Source organism: Phalaenopsis equestris, unplaced genomic scaffold (genome assembly GCF_001263595.1).
Source record: "Phalaenopsis equestris unplaced genomic scaffold, ASM126359v1 Scaffold000505, whole genome shotgun sequence".
Taxonomy (NCBI): Eukaryota; Viridiplantae; Streptophyta; class Magnoliopsida; order Asparagales; family Orchidaceae; genus Phalaenopsis; species Phalaenopsis equestris.
The window spans coordinates 48,383-74,878 of record NW_018164945.1 but is presented as its reverse complement, the minus strand read 5'-3'; the positions used below and the strand labels follow the sequence as shown (position 1 = coordinate 74,878).

General features: G+C 33.0%; 1 protein-coding gene across 1 annotated transcript in view; it reads left to right on the top strand.

The window, feature by feature from the left end:
• LOC110028240 overlaps positions 1 to 9,886 on the top strand; it is a 34,456-nt gene extending 24,570 nt beyond the window's left edge. The window contains exon 4 of the mRNA XM_020730003.1: positions 9,547 to 9,886. Coding sequence (XP_020585662.1) covers positions 9,547 to 9,593 — 47 coding nt within the window. The 3' untranslated portion in view covers positions 9,594 to 9,886. The remainder of the gene's footprint in view (positions 1 to 9,546) is intronic.
• The last annotated feature ends 16,610 nt before the right edge of the window (positions 9,887 to 26,496 follow it).

The window sequence follows — 26,496 nt, the reverse complement described above, 5'->3', positions numbered from 1 at the left end:
GAGGTAGTATGAAGGACATCTAAAATTGTGTTGGAAAATTCTATTTTTATGAACAATAAAAATTACTCAAATTTCTTTGGTGTCTTCTCCTTTATGTTTTTTATATTATTACTTAGTCTCTTACAATTCTCCTAAAATATAAAGGATGTTCTTAATTTGTTTTCTCTTCACAAGTTAAAGTCATTTAGACTAAAAATGTGCGGTTTGGATTTCTAACGATTCAAAATTTTGTTACAAAATTGTTATTGCAATTTAAATTTAAACAAATTTGATCCTTGATATTATTTTTCACCTCAAGATTTTTAAATTGAGGACTTAAAAAGGGCCTATTATATTGAATTTTTAATATTTATGCCATGGGAGGAAGGAGATGGTTAAGTACATTTGAGGGGAAAAAAAAAAGATAAGAAACATGGAAAGAGACATATAGTGATAGTTGGGAAGAAAAGAAGAGAATATGAGAGAGAAGGAGAGGACAATCACTTGGTTATTTTAATTTGATTGAGAAGTAACATGTGGTGCAAGTGCAGTGATTTTTGTGCAAGTAGGACAGTATTAGTGTAAACATGGTGATTTTGTAGACAAGTGCTGTTGTATCGAAGGAATGATCAATTGCGTTAGAAAATTCTATTTTTAATAGTGAAAATTACATAGAGTTAAGAGATAAAAGAGAATTACTCAAAGTGCTTTAGCATCTTCTCCTTCAAATTTTTTTTTTACTTTGTTAGTTAGCCTTCTGTCATTATTCCAAAATATAGAAGATTCCTTTTCTTTGTTTTCTTTTTACAAGATAAAGTGCAAACTTAAAATTAGCGGTTTAGATGATTAGAGCTTCAATGTTTTGTTAGAAATGTTTTATCGTTGCTTATTTTTAAACAAAATTCAATCAAATTTGATATTATTTTTTAACATCTTATTATTCTTTAGTTAGGGGAACTATAAGAGGCCTATTATTGAATTTTTGTTTTATTTATTTACTTTCTTTTTATTGTTTTGTAATGGGAAGAAAGATATGGCTAGGTGTATTTGATGAAAAAGAGCAATGCAAAGAGAGAGAGAGAGAGAGAGAGAGAGCAAATGTTCTTTAGCATCTCCTCCTTAAATTCTTTTACATTGCTATTTAATATTTCATCATTCTCTCAAAATATAAAGGATTGTGCAAGAATTCTTAACCCTTTTCAATAATAATGAAATATCTCTATGTGGCAATGAATGTAAGCTACATAATCTCACCGAATAATGCATGTGTCTTTTGCTTGATTTTTTTTAACATTTTAATTTCATCGCTATTTTTTCTATGCCTAGCATCCAATTTTCTTAACTGTCGGTGTTTGAGCCAATTGTGATATTCTAGGAGAGAATCAGGAGTAATAGTTATCAAGGAAAAGTGATGACCAGTAGATTTGATGGGGTTAAGTATTGGGTACTAAAAGATACAGATGAAGGATTACTTATGCCAAACGAAACTTTTGCATAATTCTCTTGGAGAAACTGAAACTCAATAACATTCTTGACAGCGTGGACATTTGGAGAAAAGAATTAGGTGAATTTTCATCTTATGCTTTGAATGTTGAAAGTGGAGGAAGATCGAAAAAAAAGGTATAATTGAGGAAGATTTAAATCTTAAAGAAGAAGCAAATATAACAATCAAAGAAGTTAATTCAAAGGGTCACAACTATGCATGCTGACTATGTTACATCACCAGATATATGAAAAAGGATTTTCCACTGATGAAAGATGGAAAAAAAATTAAATCAGAGGGAATACTCTATGAATGCTACCACAAAAGAGATTAATGATGTATCAATCTCAGTGTTGATAGTCCCATGAAATCCTTGATTCTGGAGTCAAATGCATTCTTTTCACTCTACTTCACATTCAAGTGATCATATCTAATTATTCTGCATGAATTTATGGGAAGTTTTATATTACTGATGATCTGCGCTAATGTACTAAGGTATTATTGATGTTCAAATCAAAATGGCCAATGGGACTGTGGCAGCTTTATAAAGTGAGGCATATTCTTAGGTTAAAGCGAACCTGGTATGAGTTGGATAACTTGATGAAGGATATAATTCAACATTCAAAACTTTCGCTTGGACGTAAATAAACAAGCTACAGTGATAGCACTTGGCAATAAATGTTGACATTATTAATGACTTCAAATATCAAAATAATGAGAGCAACAATTAAATTATATTTTGATTCGTACACATTTTTTCAAAGACTGGGACATATGAATAAGAAGGGCTAAAAGTTCTCCATTTAAAACGTAAGTTTTCAAATTTGTAAGCTTTACATTCTAATTTTTGTGAATAATATCTTTTCTGAGTTTTGTCAGATATTTATTTTTCAAAGACTATGAATGAACCCAAGTCTCAGAAGTTTATCATGCACACACCAATGTTTTGGGATCATCCTTAATGGCATCCCTTGATGGCTCATTTTACTTGATCAACTTTATAAATGAATCCACCAAAATAATATGGTTTTTTTTTTAGAAATCTAATGTGCTTACCATATTAAAAAAAAGGAAAAGTACCAGGGAGAATGAGTGTAGTCGAATCAAAGTACCTAAGGTTAGATACAAAGATTATAACAACGAGTTTGAGAAATTTTGCTCAACCAATGGAATACTATAATGATGATAACTCAATGAATATCATAATATTACTTAATTGTCGAGCGTATAAACAAAACTCTAAATCAAAGAGCTACAAACATGGCATTATATGTAAGATTATCCATAAAGTTTTAGGTGAATCCTATGAACACCATTGCTTTTTTTACTTCCTCGATTCTTTTCCGCTATAAACTACTGAAAAAAATTGTATTGCTGAGATGGGGCTTTTTATGTAAAGTTTTTTTATTATCTTTCTTATGTGTGTTTGAGCATAAATAAGTTAGACCCCAAATTTATAAAGTGTTATTTCCTTGGATAAGAGGTGTCGATTTTGACTATTGATTTTGGGATAATTAATATCCAAAGATCATTAGAAGTAGAAATGTTATAAATAAGTTAGACTCTAAAGTTATAATGTTATCTTACTGGATAGGAGTTGTTGATTTTGGCTATATATTTTGGGATAATTAATATCCAAAGATCATTACAAGTAGAAATGTTATTTTCAAAGAAATTTCTATATATAAACACTTTATCAATACTAAGAAGCATGCTTCCATAAGTCAACATGTTTAGCTTGAGGTGATTATGAAGATTGTGCAAGAAAGTAGTTTGATGACTCCACAAAATATTTAGTCAAAAGCAAATTCAAGCTTAATTATCATAGAGTTGAGGATGTCTATTACAATTTGACGGATAAATCAACACGAATTTTTCACAAAAGTTAGGGCAAACCAATATTTCTTCAATAAATCAAATAACTCAGACAAATACAAATGATAAACACCTACAATTCGAGAGATAGGCAATTTCTCCTAATTCCTTCAATTTGAGAGGTAGGAATTCTCTCCCAAAATCGAACTCTAAGGGTTACAACTCAATCTCATGTATAAACCTAACCTTAGACATAACAAGCATATTTATACCCAACAATAATAATAATAACAGACTATGGGTCTGTTTGGGGCAGCTGCAGCTTATCCAGCTTATCCTGATAAACTGGTTGACTGTTTGATTTGTGCGTTTGAAAAACAGTGAAACCGTAGCTATCCCTGGATAAATAATCATTCTGCCCTTGATCTGGAAGCTATTTAGCTGTTTGGTTTGTGCCTTTGGGAAATAACTGATTTGCGCTTTTTCTGGATAAATGACCATTCTGGCACTGCGCAGTGTTGTTGTTTGCACCAAACTGTAACAATTACATATGAATGCTATCAGAAGATTCACAATTTCTTCATAATGAAATCATGCATATAGCCGAAAGTTTTACATAACCTGTTAAAACAAATTCTAGCAGGTAAAAATGTAAAACATTCTATCATTCTATTTGTCAGGAAACATGGCAAACGCAGAAGTTTTTGTATATACGACTAATCAAAATTCTATTATCTATGATAAGCACAAGAAAAAATTACAAATCTTTTAAAATTACGGGCATTTACATAATTACCACATAATGCCCATTCTCCTTTGTAAGAAAATGCCCATTCTCCTTCGTTCAAAAATTGAATTCCTAATCAACCAATATAAGAACAAAAATATTCTCTATTCGTTTCGACAACCTTAAGTTTAATAGACTAAACAATTTCAACTCTTACAATCATTTGTTCATAAATCGTATCCATAAAAGTTTGTTCAATTGAAGTTTGTACAATCAATTATGCGGGAATCGACTGGAATATCTATTGCTTTTCCACTGTTTTGGTAGAAGTGGGAGAGAGAGCATTTTGTAACTGGTGTCATTGGCCAACAAAGTGCATTGGCATTCTTCTCCTAGCATAGGGTTAGAGTAGCAAACCCATCTTAAGTCAATCAAATCCAGGTTTAAGATCGACTCAAAGCCACTCAATCTAATCTTCAACTAAGGCAAACTAACAATAAGATGGCTCAATACATTCAACGCATCTTAAAATACTACTGAGGAACGAGGAGCGGAGGAGTGGACGTACCAGAAGGAAAAAAAAAATAACAGGTGTAGTGCAGCCGAAGAAATGGTTCGACCGGAGGAGTGGGCATATAAAAAATCGAATGGATTCCCCATTAGTGCAGCATAAGAAATGAAAAAAAAAGGAGATGAATTTTTACTTGGAAGAGAAGGAATGTCGAAGAAGCAATGAGCGGCTAGGGCAGAGCTCGATTGCGAACGAAGAAACGCGGCCTTTACGTGGAAGAGAAGGAATGCGGAAGAAGAAGGGAGCGGTAGGGAGCGGCTAAGGCAGAGCTCGATTGCGATTCCTTATGGTGAGGGCAACGGAGTAATTCGGGAGTAATACACAACGAAGGAAGGTGGTCAGCGGGGTTCATCCTGCAGGCGTCGTTATTCGCAAATTCAAAATCGCAATTTTAAAAATGTGCTATAAACGTGAAAAATAAATAATACGGGGGAGTTTTCACAACACCGCCAGCTATTTTAAGCTACCTCAAACGAGCCCTAAATTGTCTTTAGTCATACAAAAAACAAATTTGCCCTTAAGCAAATAAAAAATAAATTTGCCCTTAGGCTTGGCGCCCTCGTAACAATACTCTCCCTCTCAAAAGACACCTTGTCCTCAAGGTGAGACAAATTAGAAGTATTCCTACTCCCCTACCACTCTCTCTATTTCTTCATTTTCTGCTTCCTCGTCCTGCACTATGAGAATTTGTAATCTTCGATCCTTGCAACGGCGTCCTGGAATAAACTTCTCATCACACCAAAAACATAACCACTTCTCATCACACCAAAAACATAACCCCTTGGCTCATTTCTTCTGAATCCCTATCTTTGTGAGGCGCTTAAGTGTTTCTCCCAGTCTGGTCCATTATTCGTGGCCTGTGCAGCCTCCCTCCGGACTTCCAGAGTTTGGACCTTTGGCATTGACATGGTTGCGACCGTTCTGTACGACACTCCATCTGTGTTGTTCCTGTTAAATTTCATCATGTGGTTCTTATCTTTCACCATATGGGCTAGCTCCATTATCTCCCACAATTCCCATAGTCTTAGTAGTCAGAGTGTTGCTTGTATGTCGGGATTTAAGCCTTTTATGAAATTTCCCTTCAGTCCTACTTCAGAAACCCCTCATAGTCATCTTGACAATAGTTCAAATCTCGCTTTATATTCTATAATCGTCCCCTCTTAAGTCAAGACATAGAATTGCTTGTGTAGGTCTCTTTCCTGTATGAGTCGAAAATTTTCCAACAAACAATCCTTAAATTCATCCTATGAACGAATCGGGTATTTAGCTTCCCTCCACTGAAACTATGCTAAGGTTTTCCCCTCCAAACACAATCCTATTGCCAAGAGTTTCTTCTCCTAGTTTAACCCATTCACCGCGATGTATTGCTCTGTTTGGTATTCTCACCCATGTGCGTCTTCCCCCTTCGAAGATCGACACCTTCAACTTCCTAACTTTAACTTCTCTATCCCAATTTCCTCTTCCTCTGTTGTTTCCATTCATGTATATAGAGCACAACTCCTATTTTTGACCGTAGCCATCTCCTCTCACTGCTTCTCTCCCTTCTTCTTCGTGCTCGTCCAAATCTCTGGCATGTTTTGACCTAATCGCCACCATAAGAAATCTCTAATCTTCCCCTAACCAGAGCCTTGAGAAGAGGTTCGTGACATTTGATATCTTCTCCTTTCGATCTTGCCATGGATTCTCCAGTCAACCTTTATTTAAAAATTGCAAATTGAACTATGGTAGGGTTCTTGGATTGCACCTCAAGGAATCTCTTTAGTATCTCTTAAATTTTCCTCATGCTTTCGAACCGATCATTCAGCCGATTCTCCATAGATTTGATTTGACTATCGATCTACTTTTCCTCCAATTACTAGTCTAAGGATATGCTTTGGGGAAAAAAAAACCGGCAAGGTACTCTACACCTTCCTGCAGGAACCAAGGAGGATATCACGCTGCATGGATAACAGCCAGAAACCTTTTTGGAAGAAACGAGAAGGAACCCTTCCTGTAGGAACCACGCTGCAAGGAATGCGGTAAAGAATCCTTCCAACAGACCAGCCGCAGAAGGAATGCGGTAGAAGAAGCCTTTGTAAAACGGCAGAAGAAGCAGGAGATCCACGCTGTGATTCAGCGACAGGAGGAGCAGGGAATCCAGCGAAATCCTCGCCCGTCCTCGATGCGATCTCGTCGCCGCTTTCCTTGCGCTAAAATCACGGCCCTACTCTGGGATGGAGCGGGAGGAGAAAGCTGGCTCTGCGTCTGTCATGCGGTGTCTTCGCGTAAGCCATCGCGGTTGCGCTTTACCGAGAATGCAACTCACGACGTTTTCCGCACGCCCCTTAGCGATGCAGCTCTGGCTCGGTACGGTGAAATCCTCGCCCGATAGCAAGTTCGGTCGCTCGATCCCTTCTCTCCTTCTCTGATTGATCGAACGTCAGGAAGAGTTGTGACCTTCCAAAATGGTGGCTCTGATATCAATTTATTAAGGTTTGACATTCATTTTTTTTTTACTGAAATTAAGGCAAATCAAAATTTCTTCAAAAATTCAAATTACTCGCACAAATACAAAAGATAAGCACAAGAGATTGACCATCTCTCCTAATTCATGCACTTCTAGAGCTAGGAAATCTCCCTGAAAACTTAATCATAAGACTCACAATGCAATCTCATGCATAAACCTAACCCTAAACATACCAAACAAATTTATACCCAATAATATTAATAATAAAATGCTAAATTGCCCTTAGGCGTACAAAAGACAAATTTGCTCTTAGACTAGACACCCTCGTAACAATATCTTAAAGAAATATTTAAGTGAACTTAAAGATGCTCTTCTTATATTATTTATTGCTTATTAATATTAATTACTTGAGTTTTTTAAATCAACAGTCATTTGAAAGGTTCTAACAAGTGGGATTTTGCAAGACAAAATGGTAAATTCTATGATACCATTGGACAAGAGGACGCTATGGGACAAATGAATTTTTAAGGTTAAGAGGAAAAGAATAATCGTAAAAGATACAAATCAAGACTTGTTACGAAAAATAGTTTTGAAAAAAGGGTAAAAATTTCAATAAGATTTCTTATCACATTTTTACTTGCTACTGTTAGATTGGTTTTTGGTATAGTAACGATAGAAATTTTCTACGTTAGGCCATTATTTGCCAAGCTAACATTTGTTCATGGTGTTATGGAGGTGGACATTTATATGATGCAAATTAATTGCTCAATGCCCTTGGAATAAAGGTTTTATTTGCAAATGGAACAAATGCTTATATAATTTGTAACATGCTCCTTATTAGTGTTATCAGAAAATTGATTGTTTCATGCATTAGATTGCCTTTACCATTTAAGATGTAGATCATTGTTGCTATTGAAAAAGAGTTTGTAAGTTTTGTATCAACTTGCTATTATATATGGATAAAATGCTACTGCCGAAGTATATGTTAGCGAGATGATTGGCATTTCGGAAATGAAACATACTGCTAGAAGGTTTTATTAATGTTGATCTTGATGATTATTAGGGTACTTGATGAAGTACAATTGAATTTATTTATAGTTTGGGTAGAAACCTTATGACTTAGGTGTCATAATTATCAAAAAATACTTTCCTTATCAAATATAAAAATAAAATATGTTGTCATTAATGAGGGTGGTAAAAGGAAAAAAAAATGCAAAAACTTTCTTGAAGGAATTTGAGAAAGAAAAGGATGAAAATGATTTTTGTCTATGATTGTTAGTGTTACACTTCTTGTTAATAATATAACATTTTGTTCGAGGACAAATTATAATTAGCTTAAATATCAATTATTTGATGGTCTGTTAGATGAGAGTATCTTATTGATGAAAAAATAATAATAAAGGGTTTTAGAACCCAATTCATTGTTTACCAAAACATTCACTACAAACACCATCAAATTTTCTAAAGCCTGAGTTAACCACCATTAAGGATTGAGAGATGTCACGTAAAGTTAATTTTACTAGTTATTATATTAAAAGTTGTCTCCAAGAGGGAAGATGTTAATTTGTAAAGCCCATTTTTTACCCTACGAGTACAATTCAAAAATATTATGATTTAGATAATCAAAGGTTCATTAATTTATTATGGCTATTTGATATCTTTTCCTCGAAATTTATTATTTTTTTGTTTAGTTATCCATTATTCTCCATAAATATAAAGGATTGTTTGAAAAAATTTGATGCACACTTCTCTATAATTGTTGAGCATATTAATTTTGTTGTCATATGGATGTATGCAAAGTAATATCGTTAAATTGTAAACTTTGGTCATTCATTTTGAGTGTTTTTAGTCATCTTGCTATCTTCACTTACATTATTGTTCTCTCTCTCTCTCTGTCCCTCTCTCTCTCTCTCTCTCTCTCTCTCTCTCTCTCTCTCTCTCTCTCTCTCTCTCTCTCTCTCTCTCTCTCTCTCTCTCTCTCTGTCTCGGTCATGTTTCCCCAAAAACTTTTCCATCTATAAGCTCATTAATGCTTCATTGTGGGCATTCATATTCTAATTTGGTTAATTTTATTTAGTAAAATTTAACCAAAACCCCTAGCTAAGTTATTTTTTTGAAAATCTTTATTGAAAAAGTCCATTATAACCAAATAAAATCCAACTTAATTTTTGTCAATTTTCTCGATCAAATGGTTGAAATCTTATGCATCAACAAGTTAAAAATAAGAGACTAAACCAAACACATGCAGGAAGTTTGATAATCTTCTAGATTCTTGCATTTTGGTATATGACATTTGGTTTCAGTTCTTTTTGTGATGAACTAAATTAACTGAACAAAGCCCACCTACATGTAGCTAGGAGTTTTTTTTTGCCTTAGATTTAAAGTTCGATCTGTTTGATTTTCCAATTGATAACTATAGATGGTTAACTCATCCAATGCGCTGAACTGGAGCAATTGATTTTGCGGTCCTATGAAAAACAATCTAATTTCTATAAAATTTTGCATGTTCTCTTTTTTGCTTGCAGGTGGCTTCCTGCCATGGCTTTCATGGAAAAGATTCTTGACTGGCTAAGCTCAAGTTACCAGAATATCTATTTCTACCAAATTGTAACCTATTATTGCCAATTTTCCACTTTTCTCTATATATGTGATGGCTTTTTAATATTTAAATGAGTGCTTTCGTTGTCAAAGGTCAATGAGTTCACCTTGATACAGATGTATTTTGATAATTTATTTATTTTTACCACAAATCAGAGTTGTAACAGTGCCTGGCCACATTGTAGATTGACTTAGAGAGGTCAGTTTAATAGACGATTGACCTTGGATACATCACAATAATTTACACATCAATCCAAACTATTTCATTTCCTAGCCCAAGATTTATCGGTTATAGGGTTTATTGCACCATGAAATCTCAATGAGAATGACCACATGTTGCTTATTGTGTTGAGGTTGGATCATGCTTTTTTTGAACCTTTCAGTTTATTTTGCCAAAATTTGGCCTAATTGATATTTTTAAAGTTGAGGTTCTAACTTTTGAGTATCTATCATATTCTCCAGAGTGTACCTACTGCTATAAAATGTGCACTACATCTCTGGATGCATCTTAGGTATGCATGAACATGAATATGACTTTGTATGACTAAGTCCTTCAACCTATTGAGCAACCTTGAACTTTAAACACCTTGTCTTGGTATACTATTCATAAGTAACTTTCATGAGAGAATGCATTATTTGATCCATCCATCAAGGGGAAGTGTAAATCTCCTACATGTTATCTTCCTCAATACTTTTATTCAATAATTCTCTTTTGAGCTGAGCTATCGAGGTGCCTAATTAGCCAGGATGTCAACATATTTCTTCTCTTCTGAGGGAGGTCTTAAAAAACTTGCACTTATTAATCTTCATCATCACCATTATAGAGTAGATATGATCTCAATATTACAGGAAAGATAATTTAAATCGGTGGAAACATTATGTTATTTATATGCGACGACAAAAGCAACTCAATTTCAAACATGAATTTTTTGGCCGAGTAATCTACGAGTTTTCAGTTGGCTCATGTTTCACTTTTGTCTGACTGAAGCATCGATTGAATTTCAGTTGAAAATTTTTGAGGTAGATTAAAATGTCATTTATATGCTAGAATTCTATTTTGTACCTAAATTGATGTCTGAATCCCTCATTTATTCTGTTACACTCTCGTTCTATCCCCCTCGACTGACGCTCTCTCCACTCTATTCCACACTATTCTCACACTTAGGAGAACAAATTTCTCTTTTTCATGAGTAAATTTAAGGTAAGACTCATTTTCCATGTAGTCGAAACATTTATTTGAAATTTCTTTTATTAAAACTCGGGATATGCGGATTTCATTTTATTTAGTAAATGTCTACAATATGTTGATATTGAGTTAAAATGTGTTTATGTTTTGTTGATCTTACACTATAGGATTAGCTTGTTTAAGCTTTAAATGTTGTTTAGCTTAGGCATTAGTTGCTTTTGGCTATGTTTTCCTATACTATTTTAAACATTTTGTTATATTTAGCTTTTTCATTAGTTAGATTTAGGTTATGTTTAGGTTTAAGTTTTTTTAAAGTTTATGTTATGTTAGTTTAGCTTAAACATTAGATAGATTTTGGCTTTATTTAAGCATTTGTTAACTTTTGGTTATATTTAGGTTTACGTTATTTAGTTTCATGATATTATTTAGTTTTAGATTTATGTATTGAATAATAGGCTTTATTTTGTTATAGATTTTATGTGTGTATGCATGGAAGTTTAGGCTTAGATATGTACATTTATGTACGTAAATGGGGAAATTAGGTACATACCACACAATTCTTATAGATGTGCGTATCTAAGAACTAAATTTTAATATTTACATTACATTCAACCCAATTTTTATGTATTTACCTTATAAGAACTAAACTTCAATTGTTGCATACATACACATGCATGAAAATGTAAATTTCACATTTAAAAAGTTAGTGATAGTGATATTTTGATGTGATGTCAATAATTTGAGTTTTATGCAAGTAATTGTGAAAGTTTAAATGTTAGATATGTAAATTTATAAGAACTACAACCTTCTTGGAGGAGATAAGATAGGATCTTGCTCTTCCATTTTTGGATGTACCGGGAAAGTTTAAATGTTAGATATGTAAATTACAACTACCTTACATCTATGAGCAATGTAGATGGCCCAGAAGATGACAATCATTTCAGCTTCCAATGCATCCACAACCATAGTTGGAGAGTGGAAATGTAGAAGGCACTTACCATTTGAGTTCCTGAACACTCCACCAAAACCACCGTCACCGTTGGAAAAGCTGCCATCAATGTTCACCTTTAACTAGTTAGAAGGAGGAGCCCAATAAATTAGGGAGGGGTTATCAGTTTATCTTTAGAAATGACTACCCAATTCAAGCAATTGTTGGGGAACTTATGACGCTGAATTAGTTTATCAATGTAAGAAATGCAATTTGTGACCACACGGTTTACCAATGACTACTTATTCTCATATTTTACTTAATTTCTGGACATCCATAAGAACCAGGCAACAATGCAAGGAATGACGGACAAATCTACTTCATTCTATATATATATATTTAAAACATTTATGTGGTATGTATGTAATATGTGGATTGAAGAGTTTGTGTATCGATCCCACATAAGAGTTAATTTTTTATTGAGGTGAACTTCTGGTCTACTAATACTAGGTTTAATTTGAAGGGTTGAGTGCTTTAAAATTTAACATTATAAAAATTGTAATTTTTGAAAAATAAAACATAACGTAGAAAGGAGAGTTTTCTGATGTGGCGAGTATCTTCCTTGAATTGAACCTAAGAAACATAGATTTATCCAAATGATCAAATGCAGTTAAAAATTGTGAGCAAATCTACTCCTTCGTCTTTTTCATTGTCATAAAAAATCTTGAGGTCTCATATTACAATTTAATTTCCTAAATCTTGCAAAAACTCCTAGGATTTTGTGTTTCCTATTGATTACATAATCTTAACATCAATATTCTGATTTACTTAGAAATGTATGTTAACTTAGTTGTTCCACTAGACTTCTTCCGTTATCCTAGATCACAATAAATTTAAATATTCCAAACGACAAATTTTGAAGTAAATTAAACATGCAAAGTTTGCTTATTAACATTCCCTAAAAGATTCTAGAAATTACACAACATGGATATCTCTGAGCTTTTTATATTACCAATCCAAGGGAGAGAAAATTCTAGTATCCGAACATGAGAGATGAACACAACAAAAAGTCCATGAAAATTGTACAATCATGCTTATACAATTGTAAGAACAATCAAACCTAGTTGACTTTTGCTTTGCACCACAAGGATTCTTTTTTATTTTTATAATGAAACTCCACTTGGCTTTGCCCTTTTACACACTCAAAATGTAGAAAACAAACTCTCTAAATCTTCTAAGGCTTCCTCTCTGCTTAACACATAAAACAGGTAAATAAAAATGATATTAGAAGCCCCAAATCCTTTTAATCGATTATATTTAAGTATTTCAACCACCACTGTTTTGGGTTCTTTTTAATTGAATATCGGAGTCGCCAGCCTGTCTGATTATTGTCTTATAGTTCTCTTTCCCAAATAACACTTTTTCTTGAACCATCTAAATAATTTGAAGAGGACAGTTTGGAAAGAAAGTACATTAAGATAAAACCAAACAAATATATTAAATATAAACACAAATAACTTGTGTAAAGTTATCTTTGTACAATAGGTCAAGAGTGTACTTCCAAACAAGATTGAGTCATAACTCCTTTAAAGCCTTATCCACGAAAAAGTTCCTTATATAAGAAACCCATATAAACGTAGAAACAAAAATATATATTTTGTTTCGGGGTCAAGAGCACTCTCAAAAACACGTATTTCTTTGGTTAATTACATATTGGGGGATACTCAATAATACTCTCGATAATAAAAGTCCTGCTTACATCTTTATGATAACTAGTGAAAATAAGTATATCAAATTGGCATAATTATCTTAATCAGGAGCATCTTGCCGCCTCCAAAACCTATGTTGAGCCACATGAGAGAGGGTAAATTCTTCATATCCACAAATAGACGGTGGCATGCTGACAAGCAAGGCCTAGGAAACAACCGAGTCAACTTTACAGAAGCATCCCTATACTTCTAAGCTCAACTGACCATAAGGGCAGACTAAGTCACCGTATCCCAAGCTACCAACATTTTATCAACATTCGAGGCCAGACCATTGAGACGACATTAACGAAGTCACTAAGGATGACAGGGCTTAAAGGGCTCAACAAAAGAGAGGTGGAGAAATCCTAATCAGGTAGAGTAGTCGGGTCAGGATACCGTAAATTTGTCATCCCAAGCTATTAGGATTCCAAGTATACCTAGTCGTGAAGGTAGAGTTGGGATCCTAAAAGTTTGGAGGAGCAGGTCTCCAGGCGTGTTGTTGCATTGACTGCCGAGATGGAGCCCTGCTTTACTCAGATGAGGTAGGAGCTAGAGGCAAACATGGAGGCCAATTTGAATGGCAAGTTAGGTGCATTCTGCCAGCTGGCAAAATAACATAGCAAGGAAACATTGGAGGAGGAGGAGGACGAAGATGATGAGGAGAAGATAGAGAATGAGGATTAGCACGCTAATTTTCATTTTATCGAAGATGATGAGGAGAAGACAGAGAATGAGGATTAGCACGCTAATTTTCATTTTATATGTATATGATTATGTTGAACATTTGAGTAAATATTTTCTTATTTAACAATGTTGTATTTATGTTAAATAAAATGCATTTCGTTTCTTTAGTTATTTGATTGAATAATTTACTATTTGAATGTGGTTTTTGTCTGTAAAATGCTTATAATCATTAATTAAATGTTGTGATTGAAGGTTTGGTAATCGTAAATATCAAAGAGGGAATTTATTTATTTATTTGTCGATTCTACAGGTTTTCGATGGCTTACTATCAGCGTTGCAATGACTATTTAAATATTAATTACCATAATTGACGATTTATAACGTCGATTCTATTTGCATCGAGTTACCAATGAGGCATTAACGAACATTGCTTCCATACAAACTGGCGGTTGACTGATGACCTCCTCGTCGATTACTAAACCAACACACCTTCGACATCAAATTGACGAAACACCTGCATCATAAAAATAATTTTCATGACATTTTTTTGATGGTGTTCTCATCTTTTAACAAAACCGACACACCTCAGCACTGAACCAACGGAGCACCTTGTCATAAAAAGATTGTTGTGACAATTTTCTGACAGTTTACTAGTCACTAATTTCTGGCGATGTTATTGTTGGTTAACAAAACTGACAAAAAGCAACAGTGGACCGTGCTTTTTGAATTATTCAAAAGCAATGATTACTTTATATTGTTAAGATATCGGTATATTAATGGTGTCAAAATATTCATTGGTTAAAAAATTATTGACAAGCGTTTTTGTTGCGATAGTAAAACAGTTGACCAAATGCCGGAAATTTATTAGGCGACAATTTTCTATTGATAATCGACAAAATTAGGGCATCATAAATGGACAACATCCCTGTAGTGAATGCTATACTTTAGCTATTTTGATGTTGGACTCGTGTTTCTTGCCTTCTTTTCCTTGCTCCTTGCCTTAACTCCACAAAATTGGGGGAGAACTTCCAAGGGAGTTCTCGGTTTTTGGAGTTTTTTGTGGAGAATTGAGAGAGGGAGGCTTAGTTTTTTGTGTTTTGAAAAAGAAATTGGGAGAGGAAGAAAGGAATTCAAATAAGGAGAGAATTCTAGGGAGGGATGAGGGGGAGGGCAATGAATGGGAGTGAGGGAGGTTTCAGCCAAGATAATGGGTTAGTGGGGGTGAGAAAATGGAAAGTTGAGTTTTAAAATGTGTGGTGAGGAGTTGGTTATTATGGAGGAAAAGAGGAGGGATCCACGGCTAAGGGGTTTTGGCCCACAAAAATGCATCATTAGAATTGATGATGTTGCCTTAGGATATTGGATGGATGAAGGAATAAATTAGAATGCGAGGATTGAGTGGCATTTTAGTAATTAAGGCCAAAGAGAGAAGCTTTATTTAGATTGACAAGGATATTCAGAAAAATTTAGAATTATATATCATTTTAAAGATTCTAAAATAAGAATTCCAACAGTCCAAACTATTTTAAAAATAGAATACCTTAGCTTAAGATATGACCATTTGAATATCAATGTTGTTTATGAAAGGTGGTGATGGGTGGTTATGAGGTAGTTATGGGTGATTCTAGTCAAAAACTTGACCTTGGCTCAATTCATAGAGAAAAAATCAAGAAAATTAATGGTCCAAATGGTTTTGGTTAATTCAAACACATTAACAAGTGTAACAAGATATGACTAGTCCAAGTAGGCCCACTCTAGGAGAGAAAATGGTCATTGTTGAGCAAAGACATTTATTGGTCTAACTTGTCTATTTTTAAATTTAAAACAAATTTTGTTGTAATTAGGGGTTGAGTTTAAGTCGTTTTGAAGGAGTTATGATCAAATTATCATTTATATCGAAAATTTCATATTTCTCTTTTCAAATTATTGGTTGCTCAAAATGCAACCAAAGTAGGTCAAAATTGAGCGTGGATGGACTCATTTGAAAGATTTTGATGATACAGACACAATGACAAAAAATTTTTCAAAGTAATGATTTATTTAAAATTTGTTATGTGAGACCATTTTTAATGCATGAGTCATAAGTGCATAATTTTATGTAAAAGTTTGTCCAATAACTGCCAAAGTGGTTTGCATGATTTTCATGTATGAATATAAAGATCATGAAACTTATAGAGTGTATTTTGGATCAATAGATTGATCTATGGAAGAATACAATAATTTTTAGGGTTTTCAACAGTAGCTGTTGTGCATGAAAAATTGAATTAAGGAATTTCATGTAATATATATTTCAAGTGATCATCAAATTGATTTGCGTGGTCTTTATTAGTGATAATAAGTTTTATGCAACTTTCAAATGAGGTTCTTGGTCTTATTACAGCTTTGGCAGAGAAAAAAATAATTCTAGAATTTCGATGAAGATCAAGCCAAGTGAAGTTTGATTAAGTTTAAACCAAGAAAATAGGTTTGACCAAAAACGAGGTCAACAAATGGACCTCCAATATGTGTGATAAACTATTCAAAATATGTAACATATATTGGCGTTGATCGATGAAAATCAACCAAGGATATGCCCCCTTTAATAAATCCTTCCTTAGTCAGATTTATTAAGTCAGATCATTAACTCACATAACCAAATAAATTTGGCTCAAGATTAATTAACACGGTCACTTCATGATGGTGCCCAAACAAGATTCCTCCAACACCGATGGATCTAAAAGGTTAAATCTGTGGAAAGTTGTTCAATCCCAGACTAGGCTTAACCCCCTAATCCAAGTCATTCAATGACTAATAATAGTAAGTTTCTACACAAACCTTACTAAACGAAGGCATAAAGCTGAACAATGGGTATTTCACTAGTCTGAGGCATACAAGTCCAAGAAAAGAAAAGATACTCGAAAATGTTTTCCTTAGAATAACACATTCAATAAGGTGCTCGAGTCCAATTTTAGATTTACGAGTCTAAAGTGTGAAGTTTAGCAAATGAACATAAATAATAAAACTTGCCGACTATAATAAGTCTAATCCATACTAAACATGGTGTGGCTTTTCAATCTCTTCACTACCAATAACTAACACTATGGTAACTGGGTCGGTGCTACACTAGAATTACTTAGTCATTCTGATAGCTGTTACCGACATTAGGGAAAACAACTAAGCTAATTGAACTTGAGAAAGGAAAAGTTTGTTTCCAGTGATTTATGCTATGAAAAAAATTTATTAGGGACCTTCATTCTCACTCAAACTTACCAACTTAAAAAAGAAATCAACCAAGATACTAGCGTTTCACTGAATTAAGGCCAGTCGACTCGACCACACCGCGATGGTGCTCAGAGAGATTCCTCCAACATTGATGAGTCAAAAAAGAGAGCATACATTATTTAATGAGTAAAACTAGTAAAGAAAGTGTTAAATGAGATATTCTTCACTTAGAATTACATACTCAAAGGATTGATTTTGCACCATCAACATTTCAGTGCATCGCAATCAACCTAACTTGATCATATTGTAATGGTGCCGAAACGGGATTCCTTCAATACCGACTGATCGTAAAAAAAAAAGAAAGAGTATAATTTTTAATGAGTTAACCAAAAATAGGAGTTATCCTTGTCTAGATTTTTTTATTCAAAGGATTGACTTCAAAATTAACCTTGATTTACTCAAAGCCAATCAATCTAGAATATATCGTGATCATGCCCAATAGAGATTTATCTAACACCGACTGATCTGAAGCTCTAAAGGACCTATGAAAAAGTCTAAACAACATCAAATTAGGTCAAGAATCACAACCTTAGTGATAAGAAAGATTCAGAACACTTGATCACATTTATATTAGAAAGCTCAGGGACTCACATCTAGCAGTGCACAGGGTGATTAGTCCATGATGGAAGACCACATAGTCATATCCGAAACGTGAGAGCTAATAAACAGATATTCATTCAACATTGTATACATTAGGTTAGAAAACAAATTGGATCTTAAATCCAATCTAAGAGGTAAATAAGACGATTAAAATGGGATGGAATACAGACTGGATTTACATCCAACTGAGAGCAAGTCAAGGATACTTATTCAACTTAAATATATTAGGGTTGAAAGCACATATGGACTTACATCCAACCTAAGAGGTAAATAAGATGATTAGATTGAGATGGAGCACATGCTAGATTTACATTCGACCGAGAGCTAATCAAAAGATACTCATTAATTATTGTTTTTATTTAGTGTCAAAATTTTTTGCTTCAAAAATTTTTCAAGATTCCTTTTAAAGATTTTATTTTCAAAAGTTTTAGTTTCAAATGTTTTAATTTCTAAATTTTAAGTTTTAAATTTCATCGATTTTTCGCACTCTTAGGATAGTTGAAGGGTTTTGGTTGAAAATTTCATTTATTTTAGAGATTGGTTTTCGTTTATTTAAAAAGGTTTTCTATGAATTTTTCTAGTTTTATTGGGTATAGGACACTTAAGGGGAAACTACACATTGCCCAATAACAACCAAATTAGAAAGCCTTAATTTTTAATTTTAGTTTTCATTTAAATAAGATTTATTTAGGAGGTTTGGAGTTTCTTTTTTTTTATTAGGTATGATACATCCGAGGGGAAATTACACCTTGCCTAATAACAATAAAAAAGTGAAAAGTTTTTAAACTTCAAGTTTTTTTTTTTTTGTGATATGAGCAGAAGTTTCGTGATTCACAACAAGATGTCATTATTTACATGTCATCTAAATACTATCTTGCTTAAATATTAACAAGATGCACATAACATTCTTGCATTCAACTACTAAAAATGCTGCTCTTTCAATAAAGAACATATATCATAAATGTTCTTGTAATAGCTAATGAAATATTTTATAGTAATTGACTATAATAACAACATTCACTAAATGTTCAGAAAACAACCACAAATAGATAAGTTTAGGGATAGAAAGACTAAATAATCATCATAATTATGGAATTCTTTTCTTTAAAGCTTGATAAGAATGATATTATACAACTCGACATCTGGACTGTAGTTGTACGAATGCTTGGACTTCCTCATTCTTCAAAAAGTGATGGATATCCTCCTTTTAGAAATAGACAGTACATAGTGTTTAACTAGGCTGGCTCTATTTCCATTAAAAACTAGCACTGATCCTTTGGGAAGAGGAATATAGTAAGCTCACATGAACTCACCGGGTCCAAGTATACTGATATCCTTACCAAATACAATGTCACATTAACTCTAAGAAAAACCAAGTAGAAGGGTCCCTTGAAGTCACTGTGATCAATGTGTGGTGTGATACAATCTACTGGTTCATAGATATTCAAGATGCAACTGTCAGGTACACCTGTTGGTAGGATAAGGTCCCATAATATAAGCCTCTTAATCATGTATTTTAATAGCACTGATAAATAATCTACTTCCCTCTATGAGCAATGCCCGGTGGATGGCCTAACATATCATGTTCATAGTTGTAACTGTATTCAAATTGTAAGGTAGTTCTACCCATTCCTTTCATCTATTTTGGAGGCTCTAAGTAAGTTCATTTCTTCTATAAACCTTGATGGCCATTCATCTGTAATCTGTATATAGTTTGTACAATTCTCAGCTGCTTTTAGCTATTAAAATATCAAATAAAGTGCTGCAATCCTTCTAAAATATTGACCTTCTTATCTCTCAACGGTTCAAAGTTTAAAAATTTTTTTTATGCATTTTCTTACACCTTCCTAGTTGATGATCACACTCAATCTGAGAAGATTGAGAAAGTTTTTTCTGATTCTTCTAATAGAGGCTCATTACAAAAAATTGGAGGTGTGTACTTGAATTTGCTGTCTCTAACCATCTCATACAACCTAATGGACACGTACTACTTTACAATATATACAACCTTCTGCTATCTCAACCAACTTGGTGTGCATCTTCTATATTGTCCTATTTAGGTTTCTTCTCTGAGTCTTTGTCAAGGAATGCTTAACAATTATAGACTTGAGTCTCTTCTTAACTAGCATCCTCCTATATATAGTATGAATAGGAGACTCTTCTACCTCTTTCACAAAAACTCATGCAATGGTTCTTTGTCAAATACTTCTACTGGACCAGGTATTTTGATGTTTGGATTATTGAAAGCATGTCCATATGATCAAATCTTGTGCCAAATTTAATAATAGGATTTTTCATCAAGTAACTTTGGTCAACTGCTAGTTGGACACAGTTCTTGAAGGAAAACATGAGCTTGCCAGTGGACATCTCTCAGCAACAAGAATAAGGACTAAACTCTATCTAGAGCTCAATAACAACTTATTTATTTTCAAAGCTTTGAAAGATTTTATTCTAAAAAATGGAATAAGTTCAATTGAAAATTTGAAAAATCAAAATTAAATCATAATTCGAGTAAATTTTGAAAGGTTTGTTAAAAGAATTTTAATCTTTGAAAAGATGGAATGAAATAGAAATGATTGAATTTTGATGAAATTAGCAGTTAATCATTCGATAAGAATAATTCTCAAATTCAAGATAATGTTAATTCAGTTTCTATTTCAAAAGCTCTGAGATGTAATAATGAAATGACTTTCAATTTGAATCCTAAAACATATTTCAATAATCAAGAAAGTCTTGATACATCCCTATGGATGATATTTCTTTAGGTAACACCCATTGATGAGGAGCATGTGATGCTCACTAATATAATTAGCTTATTGATAAAACCCCCCTGATAGACTTTCTATATCATAAATGGACCTTTCCACGTTGGCTAAAACTCACTACCAACTTTTTGATGAGCTAAGATTGGTCATCTAAGGACGAGGACCAATTCTCCAACTTGAAAAGTCCTTAGTCAAACTAGTTTACCATGAGCTTGAACCATTCATGCTTGATAGAACACAATATATTGATGAGCTACCAAACAAATTTCTTCTAATCCTTCTATATTGAGAGAAAATTTCTAACAACTAGAGATCTATAGTGAAGGAATTTGTACTTCCAAGGGGAGTACAACCTCTGAACCATAAACTAAAATAAAAGGAGTTGATTGAGTTAGGGTTTTATAAGTGGTTTGATAAGCCTATAAAGCTTCCTCCAACTGCTCATTCTGGTGACATTTGTTACTTTCAAATGTCTTATTCAAGATTTGGATCAAATTTTTATTGAACTCTTCTGCCAATCCATTCGCTCTAAGATAATATGTAGTGGAATATTTCCAATAAATATTGTGAAGTTTCATGGAGTTGTTCAACCTAGTACTTTTGAATGTATGACCATTATCTGATATCACCTGTCGACGAATGCCAAAGCAATATATTATATGATTTCTGAAGAAGTACAATAAATGGTGAGCTTTTACTTCTCTCAGAGGAATGCCTTTCAAGCACTTCAAGAAATATCAGTCACTACCAAGATGAAACTGTGCCCTTTTGATGAAGGAAGGTCGATATGTCCCATGATATCCATTCCCTAACATTTGAAAGGTCACCAGGAAATCATAGGATGTAATAAGTTTGGCAGTTGATGTAAAACTACACCATGCACTTGACATGAGTGACATCATATTGCAGATTTCATGCAATCAAGATCATGGTTGGCCAATAAGGCTGAATGCATCTCCTTAAAAATCTTCTGGGCTTCGTTCTTATCTAAACAGAGTAGCCACATATGATTGAAAAACTTTCAATACAGTACGTCATTAATAGTATAGAATAAAATTCAGATTTTATTTGATGAGCTATTGATTTTTCTTCGAGTTACTTTCCTTCTTATGGATAATCTAAGAATGGTTGTCTCCAATCAATTGAGTTTTCAATTGTGGTTGCATTATTTTTTTTTTTATGTCGATTAATGTATTCCATATCAATTGGAGAAAGGACCTGAAAATTTTGAACTTTAATCAATACTGATTCCTCTTCCAAGCATATTATCTCTTTAACCAACTTTGCCAAAGCATCCAAAATGATGTTACCACCACGGGGTATTCAATACAAATTTTGGAATCTATTCAAGAAGACTTATTGTATACTGATGATACTGATGGAGTCAAGGTTTGATAATTTTATAAGTCTTAGCAATCTGATTGACCACTAATTTTGAATCTTAAAAAATCTTAATCTCTTAAATGTCCATTGAAATGGTCAAACATAGACCAGTGATCAAGGCATCACACTCTGCTACATTGTTAGTGCAAGACTCTGATAAATTATAAGAGAATCCATTATTCCTTTTTCAAGGGTCGTGAATACAAGTCCTATCGCTTCTTTCCTGAGGATAACTAATTTTGTATTAATATCTTTATTGGCTGACAAAACACCATCAAAATAAAATTCCTAACATGGTTTCTTGTGATCTTCTAACATCATGATATTTTTGTCAGGTAAATCATCATTTAAAGGAGAATCAACAAGCAATTGGTATGCTGCTAAGAAATCTACCAAGGCTTAGCCTTTAGTAACATGTAGAGGAAGGAAGGTTATATCAAATTGTAATAAGATCATTGAACAACAAGCCAATCTTCAAGATAAATTTGGATAGGTGATCAAGTATTGCAATGAATTGATCATAGAGATAAGATTGGTTTTATGAGGGAGCATATAATGCATTAACTTTTGGACAACAAAAATTAAGGCTAGAAAATGCTTTTCGATAAAAGGTTAGTTTCTTTTAGCTGGGATAAACTGAAAACTTAGATAATATAATGCATTCTCCTTGCTTGTCTCATTAGTTTGAGCTAGTAAGACACGAAGGTATTTGATACACCTAAAATATATAGACTTTTTATACACATTTTTATATTTATTTTTGAGATATTGTGCTTTAATGAAAGGTATTTGCGTGTTTTTATTTCAGGTACAATCAAATGGATGAAAAATACTAAAATGAGTGAAAAAAGGATCAAATTTGAAAAAAGGGTCAACTTTAGATAAAAAATGAAGAAGGTGCAAAAAAGAACTACGGCGCCTAAGCGCCCAGGACTGAGGCTTACGTGCCAGTTATACAGAGAGAGCCTCAATTAAGCGCCAGGTACCCCACACTTAAGCACCAGAAGTAATTATTTGATGATTCATTGAATTTAGACTAATTTTTGAAGAGGTGTTTGAAGCACCCCTTGGTGAAAATGTGGGAAATAACTAATGGACACGAAAATTCATTCAGTTGGCTTTTGAGAAGAGACGAATGGAGATACATTTTGAAGAGACACTAAGACACCCTTTGGATTTTTACCTTTAGATTTTTATTAAAGAAGACTCTGATCATCAAGGGAAGAGGGCTAATCCAGAGCCAACAACCATCATCCATCCAAGTAATCGCTGCATTCGCCAACCACTTTTATTTTTTTTTAAGTTGTAGTTTGTGTTGTAAGTGAAGGAAGAGAATTCAAAGGAACTTCAAGCCATTTAGTGGAGAGGATTTGAGATAAGTGTTTATCTTTGTAACTATGTTTGGTTTTAGTTTAGATTTCTTGTTTGTGTGCATGATTTCTACTTTTAAACTCATGTGTGGTTGTGTTTCCTCCATTAATTATGAGTAGTTTTCTTTATCTTTTTCTTAAAATGATAATTGATCAAGTTAAAATTATCTTTTTCTTAAAATGATAATTGATCAAGTGTTGAAAGGAGTTGTGTGAATTAATAGACTTCAATGTTGGAAGAAGTTGTGTTGATTTGAAACGTTGTACTTCATTTACTTATTGATTTGACAAATTAAGATGTTAAAACATGTGAGAACATGTAAGATCCGAGATGGTATTGTCTCAGTCAACAAATGGTAAGAAATAACATATTGATTTCATGGATGAGAATGTAGTTCATGGGGTTGAGTGCAAATAAATAGAGAAATAAACTTTTGTGGTTGTAGAATTAGAGGGCTTTAGAGTGACATGCTAAAGCCCCCAATTTGATTTATAGTTTTAGGTTTTGATACGAGATCTTAGCCCTCAGGTGGAGCGAGAAGAGGGAACTCTAGAGTGAGAGCTAGTATCTTCCCTACCTAACCGGTCTTCAAAACTGTTCAAACTATAGATTAACCAATGGTCTTTATAACATCTCTAGCAAGGGTAAAAATATTATTGCTCCTTTTTCGCATAACACATTTAAAATACTTTTACAACAGAATTTCTATACTTGTTACTGATTCATGATGAAGAAAAAAGATGTGAAGAAAAAAAATGTTTTATTTATATTGCCTTCTTCTTGCAGATATTAGTTAAGTTAATTAGTTGCTTACTTTTTTTTTAAAATATCAAAATATACAAAAAAATGATATTTCATTCCTATTATAGTATCTTAAATTTACTTAAGAATATTTTACTAAGTATAATTTTTGCTATCTAAACTTTAAAAAAAAATTTCATATTGCCAGCTTTCCTTGTCGGTTCGATGTTTAAGGCTTAATCAAAGTCTTATATTACTTGTTAATGATACACATACTGACGTAGTATCCCATATTTAAACATTATAACTATTTTCTTCTTTGCTTCGTAGTGAAAATTTTGCCTAACTTTTTCTTTGGATTAAGTTTTTGGATTTGTCGCAAATTAGGAATCATTAAGTATATAATCACATATATAACAATAAACATCTAGATAGAAAGTCAGGATCAATATTCATCTAGAGTAGTAATGTAAATTATTAATGTCAGTTCTGAGATGGGAGCTGCTAACACTAGAGGTGTCATTATAAATTATTTAATGTTTTCAAAAGCTTGTTGACTTTCTTCATCCTAGTAGAACTTAGCATTCTTCATGGTTAAAGTAGAAAATGGATGACACCTACCCACCATATTAGAATTAAGTTTCTTAAATATGTCAGTTTACCTAGGAAGGATTGGATTTGAGTTACATATTTGGGAGATGACATCTCTAATATCACTTTTATTTTCTCTAGAACTATTTCAATCCTATGATATCATACTACGAACCCTAGATGTTTTCTTGAGATAATGTCGAAGGTGTATTTTAAACAATTCATCTTTAGGTTGCGTAAACAGTATGAAAGTACAAGAAGGACAACATTGAAAACTGTAAAAGTGTACCTGGCGAGTCTTCTCGTTCCACCACCTGAAATTTAAAATGCATGTTAAGACAGTTTATGAAGAGCAGGTAAGGTAAAATTTTGGTAATTTTCCTAACCCTATGTCATATTTTGGTGAGTCCCTAAAAGTTTAATTAATGATGATTTCATTGAGCGAAGAATATTAAGTTTAATAGGCCTTTGAGGTATCCAACAAGTTAGGAGGGGAGGCAAGTCCATGCCTCCCTCTCACCAACTGGTGAAAAGCCTCAAGTTTATTTAAACTTATTATATTGCTTAATGGTCCATCCTGTAAATACCCTTATTACTCAGTGAGCACTGATGTCTCAATTATCCCTAAGAATAGGTTAATTATCACTTGTGATTCAATTTAAGAATTATGTGGATGAAGACCCTTAAAGGGGCAAGTTAGTGTTGTTTGAACAGTTAGCCAAATTTTTAAACCTAATTGGGCTTAGTGGTGTTTCAAGAATGTTTGATTTAATTATGTTTATTTCTCTAATCCTTGTTTAATCAATTTTTGATTTAGCCTAAGTCACCACTGAGCCCTTAAGACCTAGGTGTGTATCTTGATTAGTTTTGAAAAGGGTTAAGCTTTAAGTGGTCATGATTCATGATTTGGATTTTATTTGAAAATCAAGATAGGGGTATTAAATTTTGACTTCAAAAGTCATACCCCTAAGTCCAGGATCATTTAATTTTGATAAACTTCCAAATTTTTAATGATTTAGAAATTTATTAATCCTAATTAGGAAAGTGATATTGGTTTCTACCAATTGACCCCTTTGTATTTTAAACATCAAATAAATTGATTAAGATCAGAGGTTACCCATTCCCCTATTTGAATTAGGCTTAAATGTTAATTAAGGCAAGATTTCCAAAATTACACATTTGCCCCTAAGGCTTTAACACTTCATAATCTCTGTGATTTATTAGAATTAGTTTAAGTTCTGGGTTATTTAATAAAAATAAAATATTTTGGGAGGTAAAAATTAAGTTTTCTAATTTTGAAAAATCTCTCTAAGGTCAGAGAACTCAGAGGAGCAAATTTTATATTTTTTTGATTTTTCCTTGATTTATTGAAATTATTTTAGTGAAAATTCATTTTTAGCCTTTTAGAAATTATTCTTAAGCTTTAAAATTCAATATCTTTATTTAGAGAATCACGAAAAATATTCTAATTGTTCTTAAGTGACTAGGAAACAATTTAGAACGTTTCCATGAGTTTTATTATTTTTGTGATTTTTATGAATTTTTAATTATTTAAATATTTAAAATAGGCTAAAAATCAAACTTTTATTTTAAATATCATTTTATTTTTAGAAAATACC